The 23,897-nt window shown below is 40.4% G+C and overlaps 1 protein-coding gene and 1 pseudogene across 1 annotated transcript in view; both read left to right on the top strand.

Moving 5' to 3' along the window:
* The window catches only part of Hacl1 (2-hydroxyacyl-CoA lyase 1), a 35,247-nt gene that overhangs the window by 7,969 nt on the left and 3,381 nt on the right, over positions 1-23,897 (top strand). Inside the window, exons 5-15 of the mRNA XM_087906223.1 lie at positions 1,294-1,366; positions 5,064-5,141; positions 6,137-6,231; positions 9,894-10,006; positions 13,324-13,459; positions 14,699-14,804; positions 15,814-15,897; positions 16,581-16,682; positions 18,786-18,940; positions 19,617-19,775; positions 21,875-21,982. Coding sequence (XP_087762349.1) covers positions 1,294-1,366; positions 5,064-5,141; positions 6,137-6,231; positions 9,894-10,006; positions 13,324-13,459; positions 14,699-14,804; positions 15,814-15,897; positions 16,581-16,682; positions 18,786-18,940; positions 19,617-19,775; positions 21,875-21,982 — 1,209 coding nt within the window. The remainder of the gene's footprint in view (positions 1-1,293; positions 1,367-5,063; positions 5,142-6,136; positions 6,232-9,893; positions 10,007-13,323; positions 13,460-14,698; positions 14,805-15,813; positions 15,898-16,580; positions 16,683-18,785; positions 18,941-19,616; positions 19,776-21,874; positions 21,983-23,897) is intronic.
* On the top strand, positions 10,013-13,315 carry LOC148122058 (large ribosomal subunit protein eL43 pseudogene; annotated as a pseudogene).

Raw genomic sequence — 23,897 nt, forward strand, 5'->3', positions numbered from 1 at the left:
GAGTCTTTGAACACACATGTCCCAGACAGGCCTTAAACTTGTGATCCTCCTGCCTCAGGTCTCTGAGTAGTTAGGATTATAGGTCTATAATACTACTCCTAGCTGAGAGTTTTTAACACCTTCATTCAGTATATAGAAGTGTATATCCACCATCTTGCTTTTAGCAACTGTATTCTTATATTTGTTAAAATTTGCTTTATAAGCTGTTTAATGCTTATTCTCCATCCTTCCTTTATTTAACCTTCTCTCAGCTGCTTTATCAGCAATAGCAGGATGAAGGGGATTATGTTCTGATCAATTCAGAACATGCTTAGTCTTTTTTAATGTGAAGGACTTTTTCTTCTTTGCACTTTCTGTGAGTGTGTGCGTGTGTGTGTTTGTGCATGCTCACACAGAACCTAGCATGTGGAGACAACCCACAGAGGTTGGCTGTTTCCTGTGTTATGGGCTCCAGGAACTGAACTCACCTCATTAGGATTGCTAACAATTGCCCTCACCCACAGAGTCGTCTGTCTGAGCTTCACTGTGTTTCTTTCTTCCCGTCTTCCTTCCTTGTCTTCCTCTTCCATATCTACCTTAGAAATTGATAGTTAAGTCTGGGGCCTGGAGAGATGCCTCAGGGATTAAGATCCGGTGCTCTCTTCTTGCCTGCAGGCATACATGCAGGCAGAATACTGTGTATATAATAAATAAATTAAAAAAAAAAGAGCACTGTCTGCCCTTCCAGAGGTCCTGAGTTCAATTCCCAATACCTATCTAGAATGAGATCTGGTGCCCTCTTCTGGCATGCAAGCGCACATGCATGCAGAACACTACATAATAAATCTTAAAAAAAAACCCTTTAAGTTTGATGTATTTTTTAACCTTGAGAAATAAAACATGGAGAACTCTTTTAACCTTGAGAAATGAAAATTGAGAACTATTGCTCATTTTTCCATTTCCAAATAGGTTTACTCAAGAACGTATAAATTTCTTCTCTCCATCTCAGGAATAGTAAGGCATAAAGTTGATTTTGTCACTGTACCTGGAAACTTAATGTTACCATGGAAGGAGGGAGCTGATGTAAGAAAAGCATTTACTGTACGTTTTCCATTTTTGTGATTTTTGAGAATGGGATCTCGCCCATCAGATTACATCTTAATTTTTTTTTTAATCTCTAGGTTTTCAAGAAAGATGTAGTTTTGTTTGTCTGTTCTCTGTCTTAGTCACTCATAATTGTCATGCATTGGACACTTGATGAATGTTTTCTATATTCTCATTTGTAACTATCTTTTTAAAAAATTGCTATTTCAGGCCCTTGATTGTGATTGGTGGTTCTTCTGAAAGAAATCAAGAAACAATGGGAGCCTTTCAGGAGTTTCCTCAGGTACACAGCTCTACCATCTGAGCAATGATTAAATACTACTGAAGTAAAAACACTGTCTTGGCTGGGGTTTCTGATGCTTGATGAAACACTGTGGCCAAAACCAAGTAGGATGAGAGAGTTTTTTTCCTCGTCCTGGGAAGTCAGGCAGGGACTGATGCAGAGGCCACAGAGGAACAGCAGGTCAGCAAGGCTTGCTCCTCAGGGCTCACTCAGCAGCCTGTTTCCTTATACAACTCAGGAGCACCTGCCCAGGGGTGGCCTTGTATACTGTGCCCACCCACTTCAAGAAAATGCCTTACAGGCTTGCCTACAGGCAATCAAATGGGGATATTTTGTCAGTTAAGATTCTTCTCTCCAGATAACCCTCGTTTGGGTCACATTAACCAAAAACCTCTCACAAACACAATTTATAACGTCTGTTAAAAATATGAAATGTAGTGGAATTTTGTTTGTGATCTAACAAGTAAAGCTCACCTGAAGAGTGAGTGAAGAGCCAAGCCATTAGTTAGCCCTAGAAGCCAGGCAGTGGTGACACACACTTCTTGCAGAGGTGAGAGTTCCCAGCACCCACTTTGGGTGGTTCACAACCACAGGCTGTTCAGCTCTAGGGGAACCTAATGCCCTCTTCTGGCTCATGTGGGTACTGCACTCAGATATATGTGCATATATAGAATTAAAAAGATCTAAAGCAGTGATTCTTAATCTTCCTAATTCTGTGACCCCTTAGTACAGTTCCTCATGTTGTGGTGACTCCAAACCATACAAATATTTTCATTGCTGCTTCATAACTGTAATTTTGCTGCTATTATGGACCAAAATGTAAATATGTGGGTTTTCTGATGGTCTTTAGGTGACCCCTATGAAAGGGTCATTTGATCTCCAAAGGGTCATGACACACAGTTTGAGAAACTGCTGATCTATACCAAAACTGACATGACTTAATTTTTTTATTATTTTATTTATTTGTCTGGATGCCTTGCCATATGTATATCTGTGCAGTGTGTGTATAGAGGTTGTGAAGGCCAGAAGAGGATGTCAGATCCCCTAGAACTGGAGTTTCAGATGGCTGTGTCTACCATGTGGGTGATGGGAATCTAATCTGTGTGTGTGTGTGTGTGTGTGTGTGTGTGTGTGTGTGTGTGTGTGTGTGCAGGTGCCCACAGAGACCAGAGGTATCAGACCCCTGGGGCTGGCATTACAGATAGTTGTGGGCTACCAGATATGGGTGTTAGGACCCAAACTCAGGTCCTCAGGAAGAGCAGTAGGTGCTTTTAACTCTCCAGCCCCCCAAAACTGACTTTTTAAACTGAAATTAAGTCCTTAACATAGTATTAAAGATGTAATACTTTAATTACAGAGCTGGCATTACAGACAGTTGTGGGCTACCAGATATGGGTGTTAGGACCCAAACTCAGGTCCTCTGGAAGAGCAGTAGGTGCTTTTAACTCTCCAGCCCCCCCAAAACTGAATTTTTAAACTGAAATTAAGTCCTTAACATAGTATTAAAGATGTAAGAAAAAAAAACTGGATGGTGGTGATGCCTGCCTTTGATCATTAGGAGGCAAAGGCAGGCAGATCTCTTGAGTTCTAGACCATCCTGTTCTATAGAGCGAGTTCCGGGACAGCCAGGCCTACACAGAGAAACCCTGTCTTGAGGAACCTAAATAAATAAATAGATATATGAATAAAAATGGACACTACAGAAATAGCTAAAAAGAAAAAAATTCTTATCAAAATTATCAGACTTGGTATACATTTATTTTTGTTTTAGGAGAAAAGAAAGTATTTCAAAAGTTGAACAAATTGTCAGCAAAATGTTACAGCTTCAACAATAATTTGCAGAATGTTAAAGAGATGGCTCAGCAGTTAAGAGCACTTGTTCTTGCTGAGGACCTAGGCTACCAGGTCCACATGGTGGACTACAGCTGTCCATAATTTCAGTCCCAAGGGATCTGACCTCCACATATACTCTGCACATATATGGTGCACATACATATATGCAGGCAAACACTCATACACACAGAATTAAATCTAAAGAAAAATAGTGAGAGAATGCAACAGCTGAGGGTGAATGGTTGACTGTAACAGGAATGCACTGGAGCTATACATGCTATAGGTTCTCTACCACTGAACCGTGCTCAAAGTTGCATACAGAATTATACTGCATTAATATACAATGCTACCCTCAGTCCAAGTCCTTATACTCTTGAATACAAAGTTTTATTTGTTAATCTAACAGTAACAAAAGTTTTCAAATGATGCTAATGTATCCAGAACAGTAGAACTGATAAATAATTGAAAGGATATTTAGGTATCGTCTTGGATATGGTGCCACACACCAATATTTCCAACAGATATGAAGCTGAGGCAGGAAGATTGTGCATTTAAGACTATCTTAGGCTAACAAGACCCTGATTTAGAGCAAAAACGAAAATAAAATTTAGGGCAGGTGAGAAAGCACAGTGGGAAAGGGTACTTGCCCTCAAGCCTGACAACCTGAGTTTAGTCCTCAGAACAGACATGATAGGATACTCAGCTCCCACCTTCACAGTCCACACACGTAGTGTCTTAGTTAGGTGTCTTTTGCTGTGAGGAGACAGAATGACCATGACAACTCGTAGAAAGCAAAACATTTCATTGGAACCGATTACAGGTTCAGAGGTTTAGTCCCTTGTTATCATGGCAGGAAGCAAGGCAGTGCCCCGGCAGACAGTCCCGGTGTTGGAGCCGAGAGTCCATGTCTGGGTCTGCAGACAGTAGGAAGAGAGAATGACACTGGCCTGGCTTGAGCATTTGAAAACTCAAAGCCTACTCCCATTGACACACTTCCTCCAACAGGGCACACGTCCCAATAAATAGTACCACTCCCTATGGGCCTGTGGGGGCCATTTTCATTCAAACCACCACATACAGAGAGGAGATAAATGTGTAAAATATTTAAAAAAAATTTGAAGTTCCTTTAAAAATTATATTCATATGAAGCATGGAGTAGAGCATTGATGTCAACCATTAAAATATATTTCCTAAAATAGTAAGTTTATTAGATTGTAAATTAAAACACAGTTTGATTTAAAATTCAAATATCCTTTTCTTATTGGAAGTTCTTAAAACTGAGGGCCACGAACATAAGATTCTGAAAACCTGACGAATGTCTTGGCCCCTCAAGCCTGTGTGACTGAGGCTGGCCTCTTCTCCATAATTTCATCCTGAAAAGTGCAGTAGACAATGTAGACGTAGCACCTCCAGTTCCCATGTTCCCAGAGCATAGCAAAAAGTACATGAGAAGAAGAGCAGCAGAAATGGAAGACGATGTAAGATGCATCAGGTGAATTTTCATAGTCTTGCTGGGCACTTGCTTTAATAGGTCTGGCCAGCTTCCCTGTCAGTTAACCTCCCCCAGCAGTTTATAAGAGTGCCCATTTGCCTGTTTTATGGCACATGGTGTATATTATCTTCATTTTTGCTAATCTGAGAAAGGAAAATAATGTGTTGATTCCAGAATCATCCTGAGAAAGGAGTTTGATTGTGATTTGAATGTTTTTTTTGAGATAACCTCAAAAAAAAATAAATAAAAGCCACATTTTTTTCTATCTTGCCTCTAAATGTAATAAGCAGTAATGACTTGAACATTTTATCTTCCCTTATGAGAACAATATGATTGTGATCTGAATTTAAATGATTTTCATTTTCTGTATAGGTTGAAGCTTGCAGATTATATAGCAAGTTCTCTGCCCGGCCAGTCAGCATAGAACATATTCCTTCTGTTATTGAAAAGGTACAGTATTTACTGAAAAGCTCTCTGGAGATTGGACCCAGTGTCTCATGTAATGTGCCAAGCACATACTCCTCTGCAGAGCAACACCTTCAGCACTGCTATTTTTATTCATAATGGAACGATAATATCCCCAGACTATAAAATGACATTGTTAAAAAGCTATTTGCATTCTATTGTTCACTGCCATTATATTTAACTATTGAAACAGAGGGAAAGTAAGCTATTTTTGGAACAAAGTTTCTCCTGTATGTTAGTTCCTTAGATTATCTTTTTATTTGAACCAAAGTAAAGATAAATATATATATTAAGACCCTGGGTAATGATCTCTTAAGCATTTGCAAAAAATTTTGGGAATATTGCATATAATATTTTTTTACTTAATTAAATAACATGTTGTAAATTAATGTTAGCTAGCAAGAGTTTTATGTGAAATTATAATTGAGCTATTTCAAAACCATGCATTACAGAATCAATTTGATACATCGTAAATTGTCACAGTTTCTGAAACCGCTGCCAAATGGTTAAGGTTAAGAAGTGGGTGAAAGTTTATGATTCAGCGTAAACAGCAAGCAGAGACTAATGGATGCTCTTCAAGTGCAATAGAGCATGAATTTCAGGGCCTTACAGGAACTCTTTATTCCCCTTTAGATGAAAATATCTTTCAAAAATAAGAGTTAATGGAGGACATTTCAATTTTAATAATAACTTTTGTTTGTTTGTTTGTTTGTTTGTTTTTCAACACAGGGTTTCTCTGTAGCTTTGGAACCTGTCCTGTAACTAGCTTTTGTAGATCAGGCTGGCCTCAAACTCACAGAGATCTGCCTACCTCTGCCCCCAAGTGCTGGGATTAAAGGCATGCGCCACCACTGCCCAGTTTAATTATAACTTTTATCCAACTAAGAATACCTCAAGAAAACTTAGTGTTCATTTCACACTTTTAGATTAACTTGAAGAAGAATATGATAATTGAGACATTTTGTTTGTCATAAACACAGGCAGTGAGAAGCAGTATCTATGGTCGACCAGGTGCTTGTTACGTTGACATTCCTGCAGATCTCGTGATCCTCCAGGAGAATGTGAATTCTATAAAGTAAGAATTATTTAGATTCTTCCTTAATTTTGTGTTATCATAGTTGCTCTTCAAAAAGAATTTATCTAGCAGTTTGTTAATCTCCAAGAGTCTCAATATTTTTGATGATTTTGTAATTAAACTGAATCCTAGCCAAAAGGCTTGGTTCTCTTCATTTAAATGGTATTACTTAGTAACTGTCTATCGATTTAATTACTAATCTAATACTTTCAACTTCCTGATTCTTATTCAAAGTTATTCACCCAGTTAATAACCTTAGATATATATATCTCCATTAACGTATGCGTTATTAACATGTAGGTTGAATTTCTCTATGTTTCACCATCTGCTCCCAAATAACCATTCAGAGACTTATTATTAATTTTAAATGATAGGCCAATAGCTCAGGCTGGTCCTAGCTAACTCTTACATTTAAATTAACCCATGTTTCTTATCTACCCTCTGTCACGTCATTGTAACTTCTTTTAATATGGCGCTTTCATCTTGCTTCTCTGCATCTGCTCGAGAAGCCTCTGATTCCACCCTTCTTTTTCCCAGTGTCCTTAGTTTGGTTCACACCCTAACCTTATACTGTTCAGCTATTGGCCAGTCAGTTTTGTTATTAAATCAGTTACAGTAACATATATTCACACGGTGTAGAGGAATATTCCACTTCGACAAGCATTTGACTGTAAGCCAAGAGATAAGATAGATGATTGGTGAAAACGTATTAGGATTTAGTATAAAAAGTGTTTGTCTAACATTCCTATAACTTAAAATGTTCTGAAGTGTGTTTCTGTGATTTGTCCTTCACTTTGATTTCTTAAATAAACCTTGAGTGAAAAGAAGTACAAAAAAGTCACACTTGATTGTCATTTACCTTGATAAATATGCTACCGTAGTCTGTCAACCCCCTAAGTGGTAGGTATTTCTTTAATCTTGGGAATAAAATATGCCTTTTCTATTACAACATTTTTAGAGAAATCCAGAAATGTAGAAATCATTCTTTTTAAAAAGGATTTATTCAATTGTTATACCACTGTCTGGGGGGGCAGCCTCCAGCAGCACAGGGCTTTGGCAGGAGTCCACAGAGTGGCGAAGCTCATCTTTGCCATCGGCGGGGGTTAGGGGGAATGGCACTCACAAACTCTCTTTGTGATTTCTTTATTTATTCTCTCTCCTCTCATGCTGTTTCACAGCTTTTATCCCCAAGCAGAATCTTCCAGGCAGCGCAAGAGTCAAAACAGTTGCATTCCATTTCTCAAGTGAATTATTATTGGTAAAAACATGTTTTTTATCTCTCTCATATGATTAAACATTTTATATATTACAGGTGAAAAATAAATTATCCCAAGATCCCACATGCATTCATACCCTAGCAACTTGTTGTAGATTAACCACGTGGCAAGCAAGGTGTTCTTGTCAGGTCTTTCACTGGCAGGCTGCATTCTGCAGTTACAAAGAGGGCCGATTACTTTATTACTTCTCTTAAAGAAATCACAAACATAAACTTTGATATTTGAAAAAGAATTGGTCAGCTCTCCTTTAAATCTTTAGGGTACATATCCATTCATTAATAGTTTTGTTTTTTTTTAACATCAGGAGATTGAGGACATAAATGGGTATAAAGGAGTAATCATCACCTTTGGTCATCATCCAAATCTAGCAATAAAAGTACATCAGCCAGTTATAATTGGACTGCTTTGTTCTTGTTCCCTGAACTTAAAGAGTTTCACATTCAACTGTGTTCCTTTCTAAGACTTTAGATTGTCTTCTTGGATTTTTTACCTCAAAGTTACTTAACAAAAACATTTAAGTTTAACTTTGCTATTTCCACAGCTTTGTTTCAGCTGTGATGCACTCCGAGACCCATGAACACATCTCCCAACATTTAGGTTAAAAGAATTTAAACTAGCTATTGGGATTTGATTGTTAATTGTCATAAACTTGAGGTCCAATCCATGCAGCTCCTTAGATGAGACTCACAGACCTTGGCTGTGAAACATCCTTGTATTTATTTTTATTCATCAAAACTCTGTATAAGCCATTGTTATTATTATCAAAGTAGACAGTACAGCTTAGGGAGAGGTCATCATCTTGACAATCCACAGGTAAAAATGCCCAGTAGAACAGGATGTTTCCAAGAGATAAACACACTTACAGGCAGTGGGAATCTCCTCACGTCCACTCACACCATGCTAGATACCAGAGAAAGGGAGCCGCAGCAAACATGTAAAGGCGCAGAGGAAGCAAAAGACATCCCAGGGTCTGCAGTCCCGTGGCCTTGCCTGAATGAGATTGGCCCATCAAGGGGTTCCCTTCTGCTGGGCCGACACCTGGAACTTCAACTGCAACTTGCTACTCCTCTGGCGTGACCAATGGCATGTATGTGTGTATCTCTGTGAGTGCTTGCCCATGTGTACAGGTATCTGTGGAGGTCAGAAGAAGGTATCCGATCTCCTGGAGCTGAAGTTACAAGCAATTGTAAGCCACCTGCTGTGGGTGCTGGAAATACACAGCAGGTCGGGGAAGAGCAGCTGTTGACCACTGAGCCTTCTCTCCAGCCCAAAAGAAATCCCTTTATCCAAGACCTGACATTTTTAACATTTAGTCCCTTTCCTTTTTGTCATGCATATTTAATCAACATGTTGAATTTATAGTTAGAAGATTTAAGACTGATTTCACTGTGTAGTCCACCCTGGTTTCAAAGCCAATCCTTTTGCCTTCACTTCCCAAGTACTGGGTTTACTGGTGTGCACTACTGTCCTGAGCCTTCATACACATTATATAGGTTACATTCCTCCTGTAGTTTATTTGTTGAACATCCATAACACTGAACATTCATTGTTTTAAGTGTGTATATGTGTGTTGAAACAGTGTCTCACTACAGAGCCTTGGCTGGAACTCTCTGTAGATCAGGCTGGCCTCAAACTCAGAGATCCGCCTGCCTCTGCCTCCTAAGTGCTGGATTAAAGCATGTGCCAACACTGCCCAGCGTGTTTCATTGTTATTTCTTAAATGCAATGTTTGTGGACCTTGCTATTATGGAAATGGTTCTCTAGTGGCTACAGACAGTGGTCAGTATATTCAGTATACTGGGGTAGTTTCTATTTGTTAGAATCAGACATGATGACATGTAGTGTGTGTGTCTGTGTGTGTGTGTGTATGTGTGTGTGTGTGTGTGTATGACTATCAAAATAATACTGAGGAATGAAGAACAGTATGCCTTAGGTGAGTTGAAAATGCAGCCTTCCTTTAAACTTGTGTAGAGGTTGATGCCCTATTTTATTGTGGGTCTAGATAGTTGGATAATATAGATCTCAATTTTTAAAAAAATTTTTTGAGACAGGATTTCCCAATAGCTATAGAGCCAGTCATGGAACTTGCTCTGTAGACCAGGCTGGTCTCAAACTCACAAGAGATCCACCTGCCTCTGCCTCCTGAGTGCTGGGATTAGAGGTATGCACCACCACTCTCAGCCTAAAGCATTTATCTGTGTGTGTGCATATGCATGCTTTAGTGGTCAGAGGACAGTTTGATGGAGTCAGCTATTTCCTTCCACCAGTCCAGGGACTGAACTGAGTTCTCAGGTCTTTGGACTTGGTGGCAAGTGCCTTTACTTGCTGAGCTATCTCCCAGCCCCTAGCCTCTTTTCTTTATTACAGCATCATTTTTATTTCTAGGTACAAGGAGTGCTGCATGCCATCTCCAGTTAGCATGGCCGAAACCCCTGCTGTGTGTATGGCAGCATCTGTTATTAGAAATGCCAAACGGCCCCTGCTCATCATCGGGAAAGGTAGCACAAGAACTCCTAAGTCACAGACTGTGGGAATGTTGACACTGTCTTCATTGTTTGTTTTTATGTGCTCTGGTGTTTGTAATTGGAGTAAGTGGTCTTTTCATCCATTTTCAAATCACAGAACTCATCTTTAGTGGCCTGGAGACCTCACTTTTACAAAGAATAATTTTATTTCTTAACTTAGAAGTAAATAAGTGGTGTGGGAGGTCTTCTGTCTGTGTGTTGCTTTTATTGATTAATGAGACATTAATTTTAAAATTAATGTCTGGGAAGAACAGAATTAGGTGGGGGAAAATAACTAGGCTGTATGTTGAGAGAAGGAAGGGGCAGAATCAGAGAGATACCATGGAGCCACTGCCAGAGTCAGACGTGCTGAGATTTTTCTAGTAAGCCACTGCCACATGGCGATACACAGATTAATGGAGATGGGTTAAATTAATATGTAAGAGTTAGACAATAAGAAGCTAGAGCTAATGGACCAAACACTGATTTAAATAATATGGTTTCTGAGGGATTCCTTAGGGTCTGAGCTAGCCGTGCAGCCGGGAACCAACAAGCAATCCCTCCCTCCTACAAATAAGTTTTTTCTAGTACAAATATTTCAGAAAAATCTAGAAAAGTTTTAGAAAGAAAGAAATCACTCCATCCAAGGAAATCAGTTTTGGCCTTCAGTACTTTATTTACTTCATTTTTAAAATTAATTAATTGATTGATTGATTAATTAATTTGGTGTTTTGAGACAGGATTTCTCTGTGTAACAGTCCTAGCTGTCCTGGAACTAGTTCTGTATATCAGGCTGACCTCGAACTCACAGACATCCTTCTGCCTTTGCCTCCCCGAGTGCTGGGATTAAAGGTGTACACCACCACTGCCCAGCCAATAGTTTATTTTTTATGTCTAGTTTACATACTGTGATGATGCCATATAGACAGTTCTATATTTGATAAGCTACTTATAATAACTATTTTTCTTAAAATTACTTCCTAAACACAATTTTAATGTTGAATTGTATACATTGACGCTTGTTGTCAAATGTTTGTTTGTTTATAGTAGCTGTGGTAAACATTTGTATGAAAAGTTTTTCCATAGTTAGAATTTATGGTAGTGCTCCAAAAAGAGAACTAACTAAATTAAAAAGTATGGGTATCTGAAAGACATTTGGAACTGATAAATTGCTTACTCCTTAGGTATCACAGAAACAATTTATATTCCTGTTAGCAATTTATTATTATTATTTTATTTTGTAGATTGATTATTTATTTAGTTAGCTAGTTAGTTTGGTTTTTCAAGATAGGGTTTATCTATGTAGCTTTGGAGCCTATCCTGGCACTTGCTCTGTAGACCAGGCTGGCCTCAAACTCATAGAGCTCTGCCTGCCTCTGCCTCCCAAGTGCTGGGATTAAACAAGTGCACTTTACAATTCTTTTTAATTCTATGTATGGTATATGTGTGTACATTTTCATGCATGTGCATGTGTGAATACCAAAAGTCTTTCTGTAGCTGTCCACAGGGTCTTTTACTGAATCCAAAACTCACTGATTTGGCTAGAATATCTGGTCAGTGATTGCTGCGATCTACCTGTCTGCACTCCTCCAGTGCTAGGATTGCAGATGTGCACCACCCCGTCTGGATCCAGACTCTCCAGTGTTAGGGTTACAGATGTGCACCACCACAGCTGGATCCAGACTCTCCAGTGTTAGGGTTACAGATGTGCACCACCACAGCTGGATCCAGACTCTTTGGGGTTAGGGTTACAGATGTGCACCACCACATCTGGATCCATATTCAGGTCCTCATGCACCTTATCTACTGAGCTACACCCTCACTGTTATATAAATACTCTTATGCTGTGTGCCCTGGGAAGGTGAGATGGAGTTATAAGAAAGGGAGTATTGCTCTCCGTGCTTGGCTTAGGTTCCGGTGACATGGCTAAACGCACCAAGAAGGTCGGGATCGTCAGGAAATATGGGACCCGCTATAGTGCCTCCCTCCGGAAAATGGTGAAGAAAATTGAAATCAGCCAGCACGCCAAGTACACGTGCTCCTTCTGTGGCAAGACCAAGATGAAGAGACGAGCCGTCGAAATCTGGCACTGTGGTTCCTGCATGAAAACAGTGGCTGGCAGGGCCTGGACCTACAACACGACTTCTGCCGTCGCAGTGAAGTCTGCCATCAGAAGACTGAAGGAGCTGAAAGACCAGTAGAAGTGCTACCGTTTGAAGTGTTATTCAGTAATGCACAGACAGCTAAATAAATAGGTTAATTTACGTAAAAAAAAGGGGGGAGTATTTTATGTGGGTGTTGTGAAAAAAAGATCTAGAGGATATGACATCCACAGCTGTACCATAAAGAAACAGTAGTTCCCCAAGTAGACAAGGGGGACAAAGGCATCTAAGAAGCAAGACCTGAGTATACAAATACATCCAGACAAGAAAAAGTAGGAAAACTTTCTGGCTGAACTAAAAGCACTATTTTTCTTGCATATTCATAATAAAGAATTCTAAGATGACCTTTTAGTGCAGAACATGATACTGAATATGAATGTAACTGTACTATTTAGTAGAATTCCATAGAGAAATGGATAATATGCTATTAACTCTAAAGAATATAAAATTAAAGCAGGGCAGTGGTAGCACATGCCTTTAATCTCAGCACTCAAGAGGCAGAGGCAGGAGGATCTCTGTGAGTTTGAGGCCATCCTGCTCTACAAAGCAAGTTCCAGAACAGCCAGAAAAACCTATCTTGAAAAATAAAAACAACACTCTCTCTCTCTCTCTCTCTCTCTCTCTCTCTCTCTCTCTCTCTCTCTCTCTCTGTGTGTGTGTAATTAAATAAAATAATAGCAGTCATGATGACTTCAGAAATGAAATTATTCCTATATGTCAAAACAGTAAGTAGTTTTCAGTGTCCTTGAGGGCATGTTTTATTCTGCAACACACAGTTGTAAAACAGATATGTGCTCACTTAGGCTGGTTCTGTTACAGCCACAACATTGTAGCAACCCTCATAACTCAGATACAGTGTACTGCAGAAGAGGCTTACAGATAATAGAGGGCAAAGGAATATAGTGAAAATAGTCTTTGTCTTTCAGGGCAAAGGTCTTCCCTGCCCATTTACACCCAGGGAATTGTGTAAAGCAGGAAAGTGAGGGCAGCAGGAGATACAACTTTTTGTTTAGAGGCAGTTCTTCAGAATATTCATCACAGTTCATTTTGCTTTAAAGCTGATGTTTATGCAGTAGATGATCACATGATTCGTTGGAGGTTCCCACTGTGCAGTGTGACTGATCATCCAGTGATTTGCATTTCTTGTAGGTGCCGCTTATTCCCGTGCAGAGGACAGTCTCCGGAAGCTGGTGGAGCAGTGCAATTTGCCATTTTTGCCCACCCCTATGGGGAAGGGTGTTGTCCCTGACAATCATCCAAACTGTGTAGGTGCAGCCAGATCCAGGTGTGTGGCATTCCAGGCTGTTTGTTTCTTTTTTGATTGTTTGTTTTTAAGACAGGTTTTCTCTTTGTAGTCCTGGTTGTCCTGGAACTTACTCTGTAGACCAGGCTGGTCTCAAACTCAGAGAGACCCTCTTGCCTCTGTCTCCTGAGTGCTGGGATTAAAGGCGTGTGCTATCACTGCCTGGTAGTTGTTTGGACTCTTACCCAATTTCCACTTTTTTTCTATATCTGTAAAAATTCTTTAGTTGGAAACGCACTAGTATAATATCTGCCTTCTGCCACCTGCAGAGTGATGTGTTTACAGTACCGTTGGTAGAATCTTTGGAATTTTCACAAAGCAAAAGACCCAAATTTAGATGATGAAGTTACTGAAAATTTATGAAAGCACAACCTGGTCTTGATTATTTGCACATTAGGTGAAAATGCATATAGTATATTTTCTAAAGCAATTCCAGACTGAAGGTGTAGCTCAGTTGGGAGAGTACTTATCTAGCAGGCATGAAGCCCTGCATTGTGTAAGTTGGGCATGGTGGCACATGTCTTTAATCCCATCACCAAGGAGAATCTGCTCCTGGAAATCAGTGTGAAGAATGCATTGAGTTGCAAACATAGGGTCTGGGAGCTGGGGTGATTCACTAAGGTGCTTGACTAGCATGCTTGAGGTCCTGGTTTCAGCCTCAGAAACACCTACAAACCAAAAGCTATTCAGGCATAGTGGTGCATGCCTGTAGCCTCAGCATTTGAAGGCTGAGGGACAAGAACCACACGTTTGAGGCCAACTTTAGTTTAAAAAAGCAATATCCCATCTTCAAAACAAAACAAAATGACAGATTATGTTTTTCCATGTGTTGAGGGGTAGAGTGCATACATGCAGGTGTGGATGTCAAAGATTTCTTAGGTTTCTTCTCAGTCACATTTCCCCTTAGTTTTGAGACAGGGTCTCTAACTGAGCCTGAAACTTGCCAGTTTGACTAGGCGCCTGGCTTGCACCTGTCCCCACCCCCAGCGCTCAGGTGGGGACAGCACCATAGCAGTCACCCTTATGTGGGCGCCGAGGGTCCAGACCAGGCTCCCATGCTCGCACAGCAGGTATCTTCCCACTGAGCCGTCCTCCCAGTCTTTCAAAACTCAATTAGAAAGATCAGTTTACTCTAGAAGCTCCAAATTATCTAGACTTCGAAAATATTTTAGGAAAATCATTAGTTTGTTTGCTGTTGTTGTTAATTTTTTTTTAAAACAGGGCTTTGCAGTTTGCTGATGTGATTGTGTTATTTGGTGCGAGACTGAACTGGATATTACATTTTGGATTGCCTCCAAGATACCAGGCAGATGTGAAGTTTATTCAGGTACTGGGCATGGGGGCGGGAAAGACTCTGATAAGCTCTGTGCTTTTTTGTTCGCCCTCTTTTGTAAAGAACCTTTTCTCTTACAGAAATAGATTTTACAAATTATCTGATGTAATTACAGGTACCAAAGTCAGCTGCCTTTTCAAGCCTACAAAGCATCATGTGCTAATTTTAAGGAGAAAAGCTCTCAAAGTCGAGTCTGAAACAATTTGAAAAGCATAATTTGCCTCTTCCTTGCAGCTGGAGTGCATTTAAAGACAGAGAGGCTTAAGTAGGATGGTACTGGAGGGACCCCTCGGCCCTGTAAGGAGGTGAATTGTCCTTTTAGATGCCAAAACTGCCTCTGGAAACCTCTAGATGACTCTACCTTAAACTCACCTGCCCCTAAACTGAATGTCTGGAAAGTACTCCACCCTCTCCTGGTAACTCTACGTATGTGTTTCTGGTGCCCGCTGAGGTCAGCAGAGGGCACCACATACCAGGGAACTGAAGCCAGTGCTGGGACTCAAACTGAGGTCCTCTAGAAGAGCCGCCAGGGGTCTTAACTTCTGAGTCACCTCTCTGTTCTTCTTAAAGTTTTTTGTTGTTGTTTTTATTTGGCTGGGTTTTTTTGTTTTTTGTTTGTTTGTTTTTTGTAAACAATAGTTTCTCTGTTTAGTCCTGGCTGTCCTGGAACTCACTCTGTAGACCAGGCTGGCTTCAAGCTCAGGGTGCTGGGATTAAAGGCATGCACCCCACCACTGGCACAATAGGTTTTTAAGAGCTGGGTGCTCTTCCAGAGGTTCAGGGTTCAATTCCCAGCACTCACATGGCAGCCCACAACCATGTGTAATTCCGTTCAAGAGTATTTAATGCTCTCTTGTCTCTTCTTTGGGCACCAGGCACACATGTGATACAGACAGACATACAGACAAAACACTCATACACAGAAAATAAAAATAATTTCTCAGTTTGTTCAAAACAAAAAAGACCAAACATGGCTTGTTCTTCAGGTTTTTCTCTTTTTTAGATTGATATCTGTGCAGAAGAATTGGGGAATAATGTAAGGCCTTCCGTGACTTTGCTAGGAGACATAAATGCTGTTTCTAAGCAGGTAATTCCTTTCTCTGGATTTTAATTCCTGTAGACTGTTCTCTGTGGACAGTTATTCTTGATAATGTTAGTCTTGTTTGGCTTGGTGACAAGTTCATGATGGGAAACTAGCTTTAACTGTAAGTTTGGAACTTGGTAAAGTCAACTCATTGTACACTGCTCATATTTGTGGAAGTTAAGCGTTTAGACAACTAATTTGATGTCATGAAAATTTAAGGTTATTCAAACCAGAATTCAGTAGGTAGAATTCGGCTTTCTGAGAAAATTACAATACAGCGTTAGTTTAACTTGACTTACACAGTGGAAATATAACAGTATATTTTTAGGTAGTAAAGGAATTTTTACTCTTTAAACTATAATCAAGGACTTGTCTGACTTCCTATTTATATGTAATCTATGCATTTCATTGTGACCGGAGGTAAAATATGGTCACATTTATCACTCGATTTTGTACAATATTCGTTATCTTGAGTACACAGCATTTGAGATGCAGATGCAGTCCATGTCACATGTGCAGTCATTCTGCAGCATTTGGTCTGTGCGTGTGGCTCACCACTGGTCTGCCATCAGTTGCTCTTCAGGAAGAGAAGCAAGTGTGAGCAATGTGAAGGGCAGAGCAGTTTGCCATTGCCTACTTTAAGGAAGTTTATGTGTGTGTTTGTTTGTTTGTTTGTTTATTTTTAGCTTTTGGAACAGTTTGATAAAACCCCATGGCAGTACCCCATAGACAGCAAATGGTGGGAGACTCTGAGGGGAAAAATGAGGACCAATGAAGCTGCATCCAAGGTAATGTGGGACCAGTTGTGTTTCAAGATCCCTTCAGGTTGATGAGTTGCTTTGGCCTCTCATAAGGGGGCATAGACAGTCCTAGGAAGTACTGCATTGTGTAAGCTTGGGGATCAAAAATGGTGCTGCTGGGGCACAGCTCTCAAAAGGTCCACAAACCAGAAAGTCAGATAAGAACCTAATAGAAAATGGTAGTGAAGCCTGGCATGGCAACGCACGTCTTTAATCCCAGCACTGGGGAGGCTGAGGCAGGCTGATCTCAGAGTTCATAGCCAGCCTGGTCTATAGAGAAACCCTGTGTGTGTGTGGGGGGTGGTGGATAGTAAAGTTTCAACCATGTAAATAGTTAAGAAAAAGCGTATGCAGCCCATGTGCTTGCTTTTGCTTTACCTTGAAAGGGCCTTAAGCTCCTTGCATAATTGAGCATCCAAAGGATATGGTTCTTGAGTCACTGTGAGCTGGTGGAAGGAAAGCAATCTGACCCTGGAAAGCTGTCAGTTAGATTACATAATAGCATAATGAAATCCTATGACATTTAAGGATTGATGCAAGAATGTCCCTTAAGTCCTAAGGGTGTGTTAGGACTTGGCTATCTGCCCTTAAGATATTTTTCCTTCAAGGCACATGAGTGTTCAGTCCACCCCTTCCACACACTGCCATTTAGCTTTCATGTCACTGCTGGAAACTCTTGTGGCTTTCACATCTGCCCTTGTGGCTTTGCCTCATAGTGAGGGTTTGGAGATTCTCTTGAATTTTGAGGTCACCACTAATCCTTCCCAGTGAGTACTACAGTGAGTCTCTTCAGCAGTGTTGCTCTTTTCTATTCAAAGTGATTGTAAATACAGCACTTTCTCTTTGATTGTCAGATGGGGTGGTAGGTTTTCTTTTACTGTTTTGTGTATTCGGGTGTGTCTTGGTTCAGCTGGGTGCAGTGTTCAGTATACATTAGGGTTTCTTCTTTTTAAGTTATTGATTTCATTTCGTGTGAGCTTGTATGTATGTGCGCCATTTGTGTCTAGAACCCTTGGAGGTGAGATGGAACTGGTTATGGATAGTTGTGAACTACCGTGCATGTACAGGGAACCCAACCTGGGTCCTACATAAGAGCAACAAATGCCCTTGACCACTGAGCAGTCTCTCCAGCCCGCCCTAGGATTTCCTCCTGATAGAATGATACATTTACAAATCTGCAATTCGAGTTAGGCACTTGTGTTTCCTAATTTATCTGTCATCATAGAGTAAGTTTGTACTTTGAAACAAACGTCCTAGCAGAACTGATGAGGCTGAGTCCACTGTGCAGGGGAATCTTAGTCAGTGACTGTTTCTACTGCCAAGAACCAGTCTCAGTTCTAGTTTCTCCGCTGTTGTTAGTAATGCGTCTTTCCCTAGGAGCCCCTTAGGGTTTGCTCCTTTGTTAGCGCTAGGGGTGTGGGGCGTCTTTCCTGCATGGGGAATGTAACCTCCAGCAGAGCAGGCTAGCACTGGTGATGCTGGAGTGCCGGGACAGGACTGTTAACTGATGAAATACCAGTGGCTCCTCTCAGCACTCGTGGCCGTGAGGCTGTTTGAAGACCTTGCTACAGCTCTGTCAATCAGGGACTTTTTAAAGAGTAGATATAATAGCTTCTCTACACTGTGTGAGAGAAGAACCAGATTTTCAGATCATCTGCTGTAATCCTAACGTTTTAGTGTTAAATTTAGGACCATACTTCAGATAAAACTGTTCTGAAAAATAGTTAAGACAGTGTTTTTCTAAGAGTGCACAGGTATGACCATTCTGTTTGCTTAACCCAGTGTTGCTCAGCCATCTTTACTATAAGACTTCTCCAGGTGTTTAATAGGTAAGGTTCATCCACTCACCAGGTCGTGGGGATTCCCCAGCTTATGTATTGTGTCCCAAACAGGGACTGTAGGGCACATTGTTCTTAGCATGGTTCTGGATTGTTCACAGTTCAAAGAATAGCCAGTGGTCAGTCATTTGGGAATCTTGTAGCTGACTGGTGGTATTGAACTGTTCCAAAATGACTTTGGTAATAGCTTACTGACACTGTTGTTATCATTATGTCCCAATGTAATTTAGTGTATACCTAACTCTGTTTTTAGGAATTAGCTTCCAAAAGATCCCTCCCTATGAATTATTACACAGTATTCTACCATGTTCAAGAACAGTTACCCAGAGACTGTTTTATAGTAAGTGAGGGAGCTAATACTATGGACATTGGCCGTACTGTGCTTCAGAACTACCTTCCTCGCCACAGGTAAGACTCCAAGAAAATAATGACAATGTGTTTAATCTGAAACCACAGTAATACTGATTAAGAAAAATATTTTAGAATTGTACATGCCAGGACCAGGCTGGCCTTGAACTCAAGAGAGATCCACCTGCCTCTGCCTCCTGAGTGCTGGGATTAAAGGCGTGCGCCTCTACTGCTCAGCTCAAGTGTACTCTCAGGTGAGATTTTATAGTTTTATTGTTTTTGTGGTTCATAAATCTTGATATAATGTGATGGTTTGTCTACTCAGTTTCTTTGTTTTGTTTTGTCTTTTTTTTTTTTTTTTTTCCGAGACAGGATTTCTCTGTGGCTTTGGAGCCTGTCCTGGAACTCACTCTGTAGATCAGGCTGGTCTTGAACTCACAGAGATCCGCCTGCCTCTACCTCCCGAGTGCTGGGATTAAAGGCGTGCACCACCACCGCCCGGCCCATGTACTCAGTTTTTTACATTCATCCAAGCAATCATGCGTGGAATTTTCCTTTCATGCCACTTATCCTTGACAAGTTGCTTCCTTATATTCCAAAAATTTAATATTAAAGAAAAAATGCCTATTTCTTAACTTTTTCCATAAACCATATAAATATAGATTGAAAGGTTTGTGCCACCTCCACCCTACATGACATGTGCAAGAGAGTTTGATTTTAGCTTTGTTCTCAACAGGCTTGATGCTGGCACCTTTGGAACAATGGGAGTCGGTTTGGGATTTGCTATTGCAGCTGCTCTAGTGGCTAAAGATAGAAGTCCCAGGCAGCGGGTCATCTGTGTGGAAGGTGACAGTGCCTTTGGGTTTTCTGGCATGGAAGTAGAAACCATCTGCAGGTAAACAGAGCCCTAAATCATAGCATTTCATTCTCATAATATGAAAACATACAATACTCATTTGCTTCACAACAGGAGTCATGGACAGCATTGTGCTTTGAGGTTCCTAGTTATAAATTTCATGTAGAAACTTCCATTGCATCAGCATGGGAACTCTCCCGACCTCTTACCCCAGCTGTATTCAAACTATAATAAGACTGTTCTACTAGGGTAGTAGTTTTTTTGTGAAACATGTTTTGGGACTTTCAGTACTTTGGTATAAAAAACTATCAAGATCAAACCAGGTTTGGCAATGCACTCCACTAATCCCAGCATTTGGGAATAGAGGTGACAGTGTAAGCAGAAGGGTCTGGAGGTCAAGGTTATCCTCCGCTGCATAGTTAGTTCAGGGTCAGCCTGGGCTGCAGGACTGGCTTTTCCTTTCACGCTGCTGATTCTATAAGCTATAAAATCTCACCCAAGAGTACACTTGAGATAGGCGGTGGTGGCGCGCGCCTTTAATCCCAGCACTCAGGAGACAGAGGCAGGTGGATCTCTCTTGAGTTTGAGGCCAGCCTGGTCTACAGAGTGAGTTCCAGGACAACTAGGGCTATACAGAGAAACCCTTTCTCAAAAAGACAAAACAAAACAAAAAACAGAAAAAAAACCTAAAAATAACAACAAAACAAAGAAAAAAGAATATACTTCTGTGGGGCTGGAGATGGCTCAGAGATTAGGAGCACTTGTTGCTCTCACAGAAGTTCTAAATTTGATTCCTAATACCCACACAGAGGCTTACAACTGTCTGTAACTCCAGTTTCAGGGGACTCAAAAGCCCTCTTCTGACCTCTGACCTCTGAGGGCACCAGGCAGGCACATATATATCTATATATCTCTATCTATCTCTATCTATCTATCTATCTATCTATCTATCTATCTATCTATCTATCCATCCATCCATCCATCTATCTATGTGTGTGTGTGTGTAAGCAAAATACACACATAAACTAAATAAATCTAAAGAAAATTTTAAAATACACTAATGAAAAATGTTATTATACACTAGACATGTTCAATTCTCAAATGTTTTTCATAATCAGAATTATTGCGGTTTAGGGGAAAGGTTGGCCTATTAGAGGTCTATACTGAAAATTGACATATGCCAAAAAGGTGATGTATGAAAAGAATCTAGCCTTTTGAGGGTGGTAATTCCTTTCCAGCGCAGAGAGCAAGTGGCTTCCACAGTCATGTTACTTAGTTGTGTCATTACCATAAGCCTTCAGGGAAAAATATAATGAAGCATTAATCTAATTAATTTTAATCAATAAAAAACTGGGAGTCAAATATTAGGGTAAGAACCTGAAAAATCAGAGAACAGGGAGCAACTGCCGGTTGCTTTCTACCTCTTCAGTTCCTCTGTCCGAAAGGGCCGAGATCTGCTCTCTGCCCCACCTTACGACTTCCTGTCTCCTCTCTCCACAATCCTCCAAACCTTTGTGGTACATTTTGGTCAGATAGTGGCTGACCCTGCCCTCTGGTGCCAAGCAAACTGTATTTGTCAGAACACAATCAAAATATCATACAGCAATCTATAAAAGCAAACCCACATTCTTTTTTAGTATTTTTAGGCTTTTCATCTTTCTGCACTGTTTGAGACATTTGGACGCCTGTCTTCTGTACTGATCTCGCCATGCTGGCTTTCATTAGAAACGCAGAGTGGGTGTTAGTTGCCGGTGTGTCTTTCACAACATCCAGCATGAGCCGGTTGCCATTGACACTTTCAACAATATAATGGGACTTTTCAGACAGTGTTCCTAGAACCATGTAGAAATATGCCTAGGAAGGAAGGGAATGGAGAAGGTGTTTTTCTTGTAGCTGCCTGGAAAAGTTTAGTTATTTAAGATCCATAGCTAAGCAGACTGTCAGCCTTGAGTACATCCTACAGCTGCAACGTTTCTATCAATGGTTTTATATTTTTTTATTAGGATAACTAATGCTTGGTTTTCCCTATTGAAAAAGAATTTATTGAAATTGTCTACTTTTAAGTAAAAATTTCAGTTTTAAGAAAAAGAAATTGCTTTAGAAAGAATGATCTCTTAATAGTTTACTTTCACTTTTAGGTACAACTTGCCAATTATAATCTTGGTAGTAAACAATAATGGAATCTACCAAGGTGTTGATGCAGACACTTGGGGAAAAATGTCAAATTTTCAAGAAGCTGCTGCAGTGTGAGTAACTCACAACAAATGCACAGTTAGGTTGTGTCATGTGTTTTAAAAGTTTGCTGTATTGGAATATGCCTACATACTATAAACTTGGTTAGTTTGTCAGCCTTTTTAAAGTGGCAGAAGCTACTTCTTCTTGGATCTTTTCTGTACAACTGTCTTTGTTTACAATCAGGGACACTGAGGACTCAGGTCAAGATTTGTGATGTCTACCGTAGGGTAATAGCAGTGCTGGTGTTTACGCCAGGGAGAACTGTTAATGCCGTATTAGTCAAGGTTCTCTCAAGGAACAGAGCTCATGAATGTAGATGTGAATCTGCATATATGAAAAGGGAATGTATTAGAGTGCTTCACAGACTGTGGTCTGGCCACTCAACCATAGCTGCTTTCCGGTGAATGGCCAAGAGTCCAGTAGCTGTTTAGTCCACGAATCTGATGTTTTAGCTTATCTGTATTATTCACTGGAACCCTGAGAAAGTAGTCTCTAACACCAGTAAAGGAACACCTGGCAGCAGAATAGAGGAACATGCCACCAAGGCTGAGGGCAAGTGAACAAAAAGCAAGCTTCCTTCTTCCATGTCCTTTCATCTGGACTGCCATGAGGTGTGGCTTGGGTGTAGAGTGGGTCTTCTGACCTTAAATGATCCAGTCAAGAAAAAATCCCACAGGCATGCCCAGATGCTTGGGTTTTAGTCTATGTAGTCAAGCTGACAGCCAAGGTTAGCCATCACAAATAGTTGGCATACTATTTGTGATTTAAAGATCTTCCTTACGTTTACCACAAAGCTAAGCCTTTACCATCTGATGGCAAAGTCAAGCTAAGACTGTCAGAACTGCCGTGGACATTGACAAAGCTTTCTGAGACGTTCTGAGTAGAGTGCCAGTGTTTTCAGCACACTGTTGTTTTTCCATAGCCATTTGTACTAGTTACTTTTCATTTGCTGTGATAAAATACAACCTAAGCAAAAAGTATTTTTAAAAAAGTTTAATTAGGCTTATAGTTTTAGAGGGTTAAGTTAATGATGGTGGAGTGGAAGCCTGGCCCTGGAGCAGCAGCTGAGAACTCACATCTTGATCCACAAGCAGGAGACAGAGAACACATTGGGAATAACATAGTCTTTTGAAACCTCAGAGCCTATCCCCAGGGACACACCTCCTCGAATAAGGCCACACCTCATAATCCTTCCCAAATAGTTCCACTAACTGGGGACCACATATTCAAATGTAGGAACCTGTGGGGGCCATTCTCATTCAAACCACCATGCCTTGACTTTTAGCTTCATTTTAGTTGATAATATAGACTGTGCTATCTGGCGAAGAAGCTCTGAATCACATGTTACTACGTAAACTTAGTTAAAAATAAATAAAGTGAAAAGTTTAGTTTCTAGGCTTCAGTTGGTAGAATACTTGCTTCTTATTCACAAAGCCCTAAGTTTGATCCCCAGCATTTCATACCAGTTGGGTATGCTGGAGCATACCTATCAATCAGAAGGTAGATACAAGAAGATCAGCAGTTCAAGGACATCCTTGACTATATAGCAAGTCTAGGCCAGTTTGAGTTACATAAAACCCTGTCTCATTAAAAGAAAAAATCAGTACCTTTTCCCCTTTGACTGAGAAGTTGTTGACAGTAGGTAAAACCTCTCTGGCTTCCTTGGGCACTGCACACATGTGGTAGGTACATAGATGTACATGCCAGCAAAACACCCATTCATATAAAATAAAAATATTTTGTTGCTTGGCATGGTGGCACACACAACAAGCCTAGCATTTGACAAGCAGCGGCAGGCAGATCACTGAGTTTGAGATCAGGCCTGCCTGGTCAGCAAAGTGAGTTCTGGGGCATCCAGAACTACACAGAGAAACCCTGTCTCAAAAATAAATAAATAAATAAATAAATAAGTCTTAAAAATTCAAT

The sequence above is a fragment of the Myodes glareolus genome, chromosome 5 (genome assembly GCF_982192425.1).
Source record: "Myodes glareolus chromosome 5, mMyoGla1.1, whole genome shotgun sequence".
NCBI lineage: Eukaryota > Metazoa > Chordata > Mammalia > Rodentia > Cricetidae > Myodes > Myodes glareolus.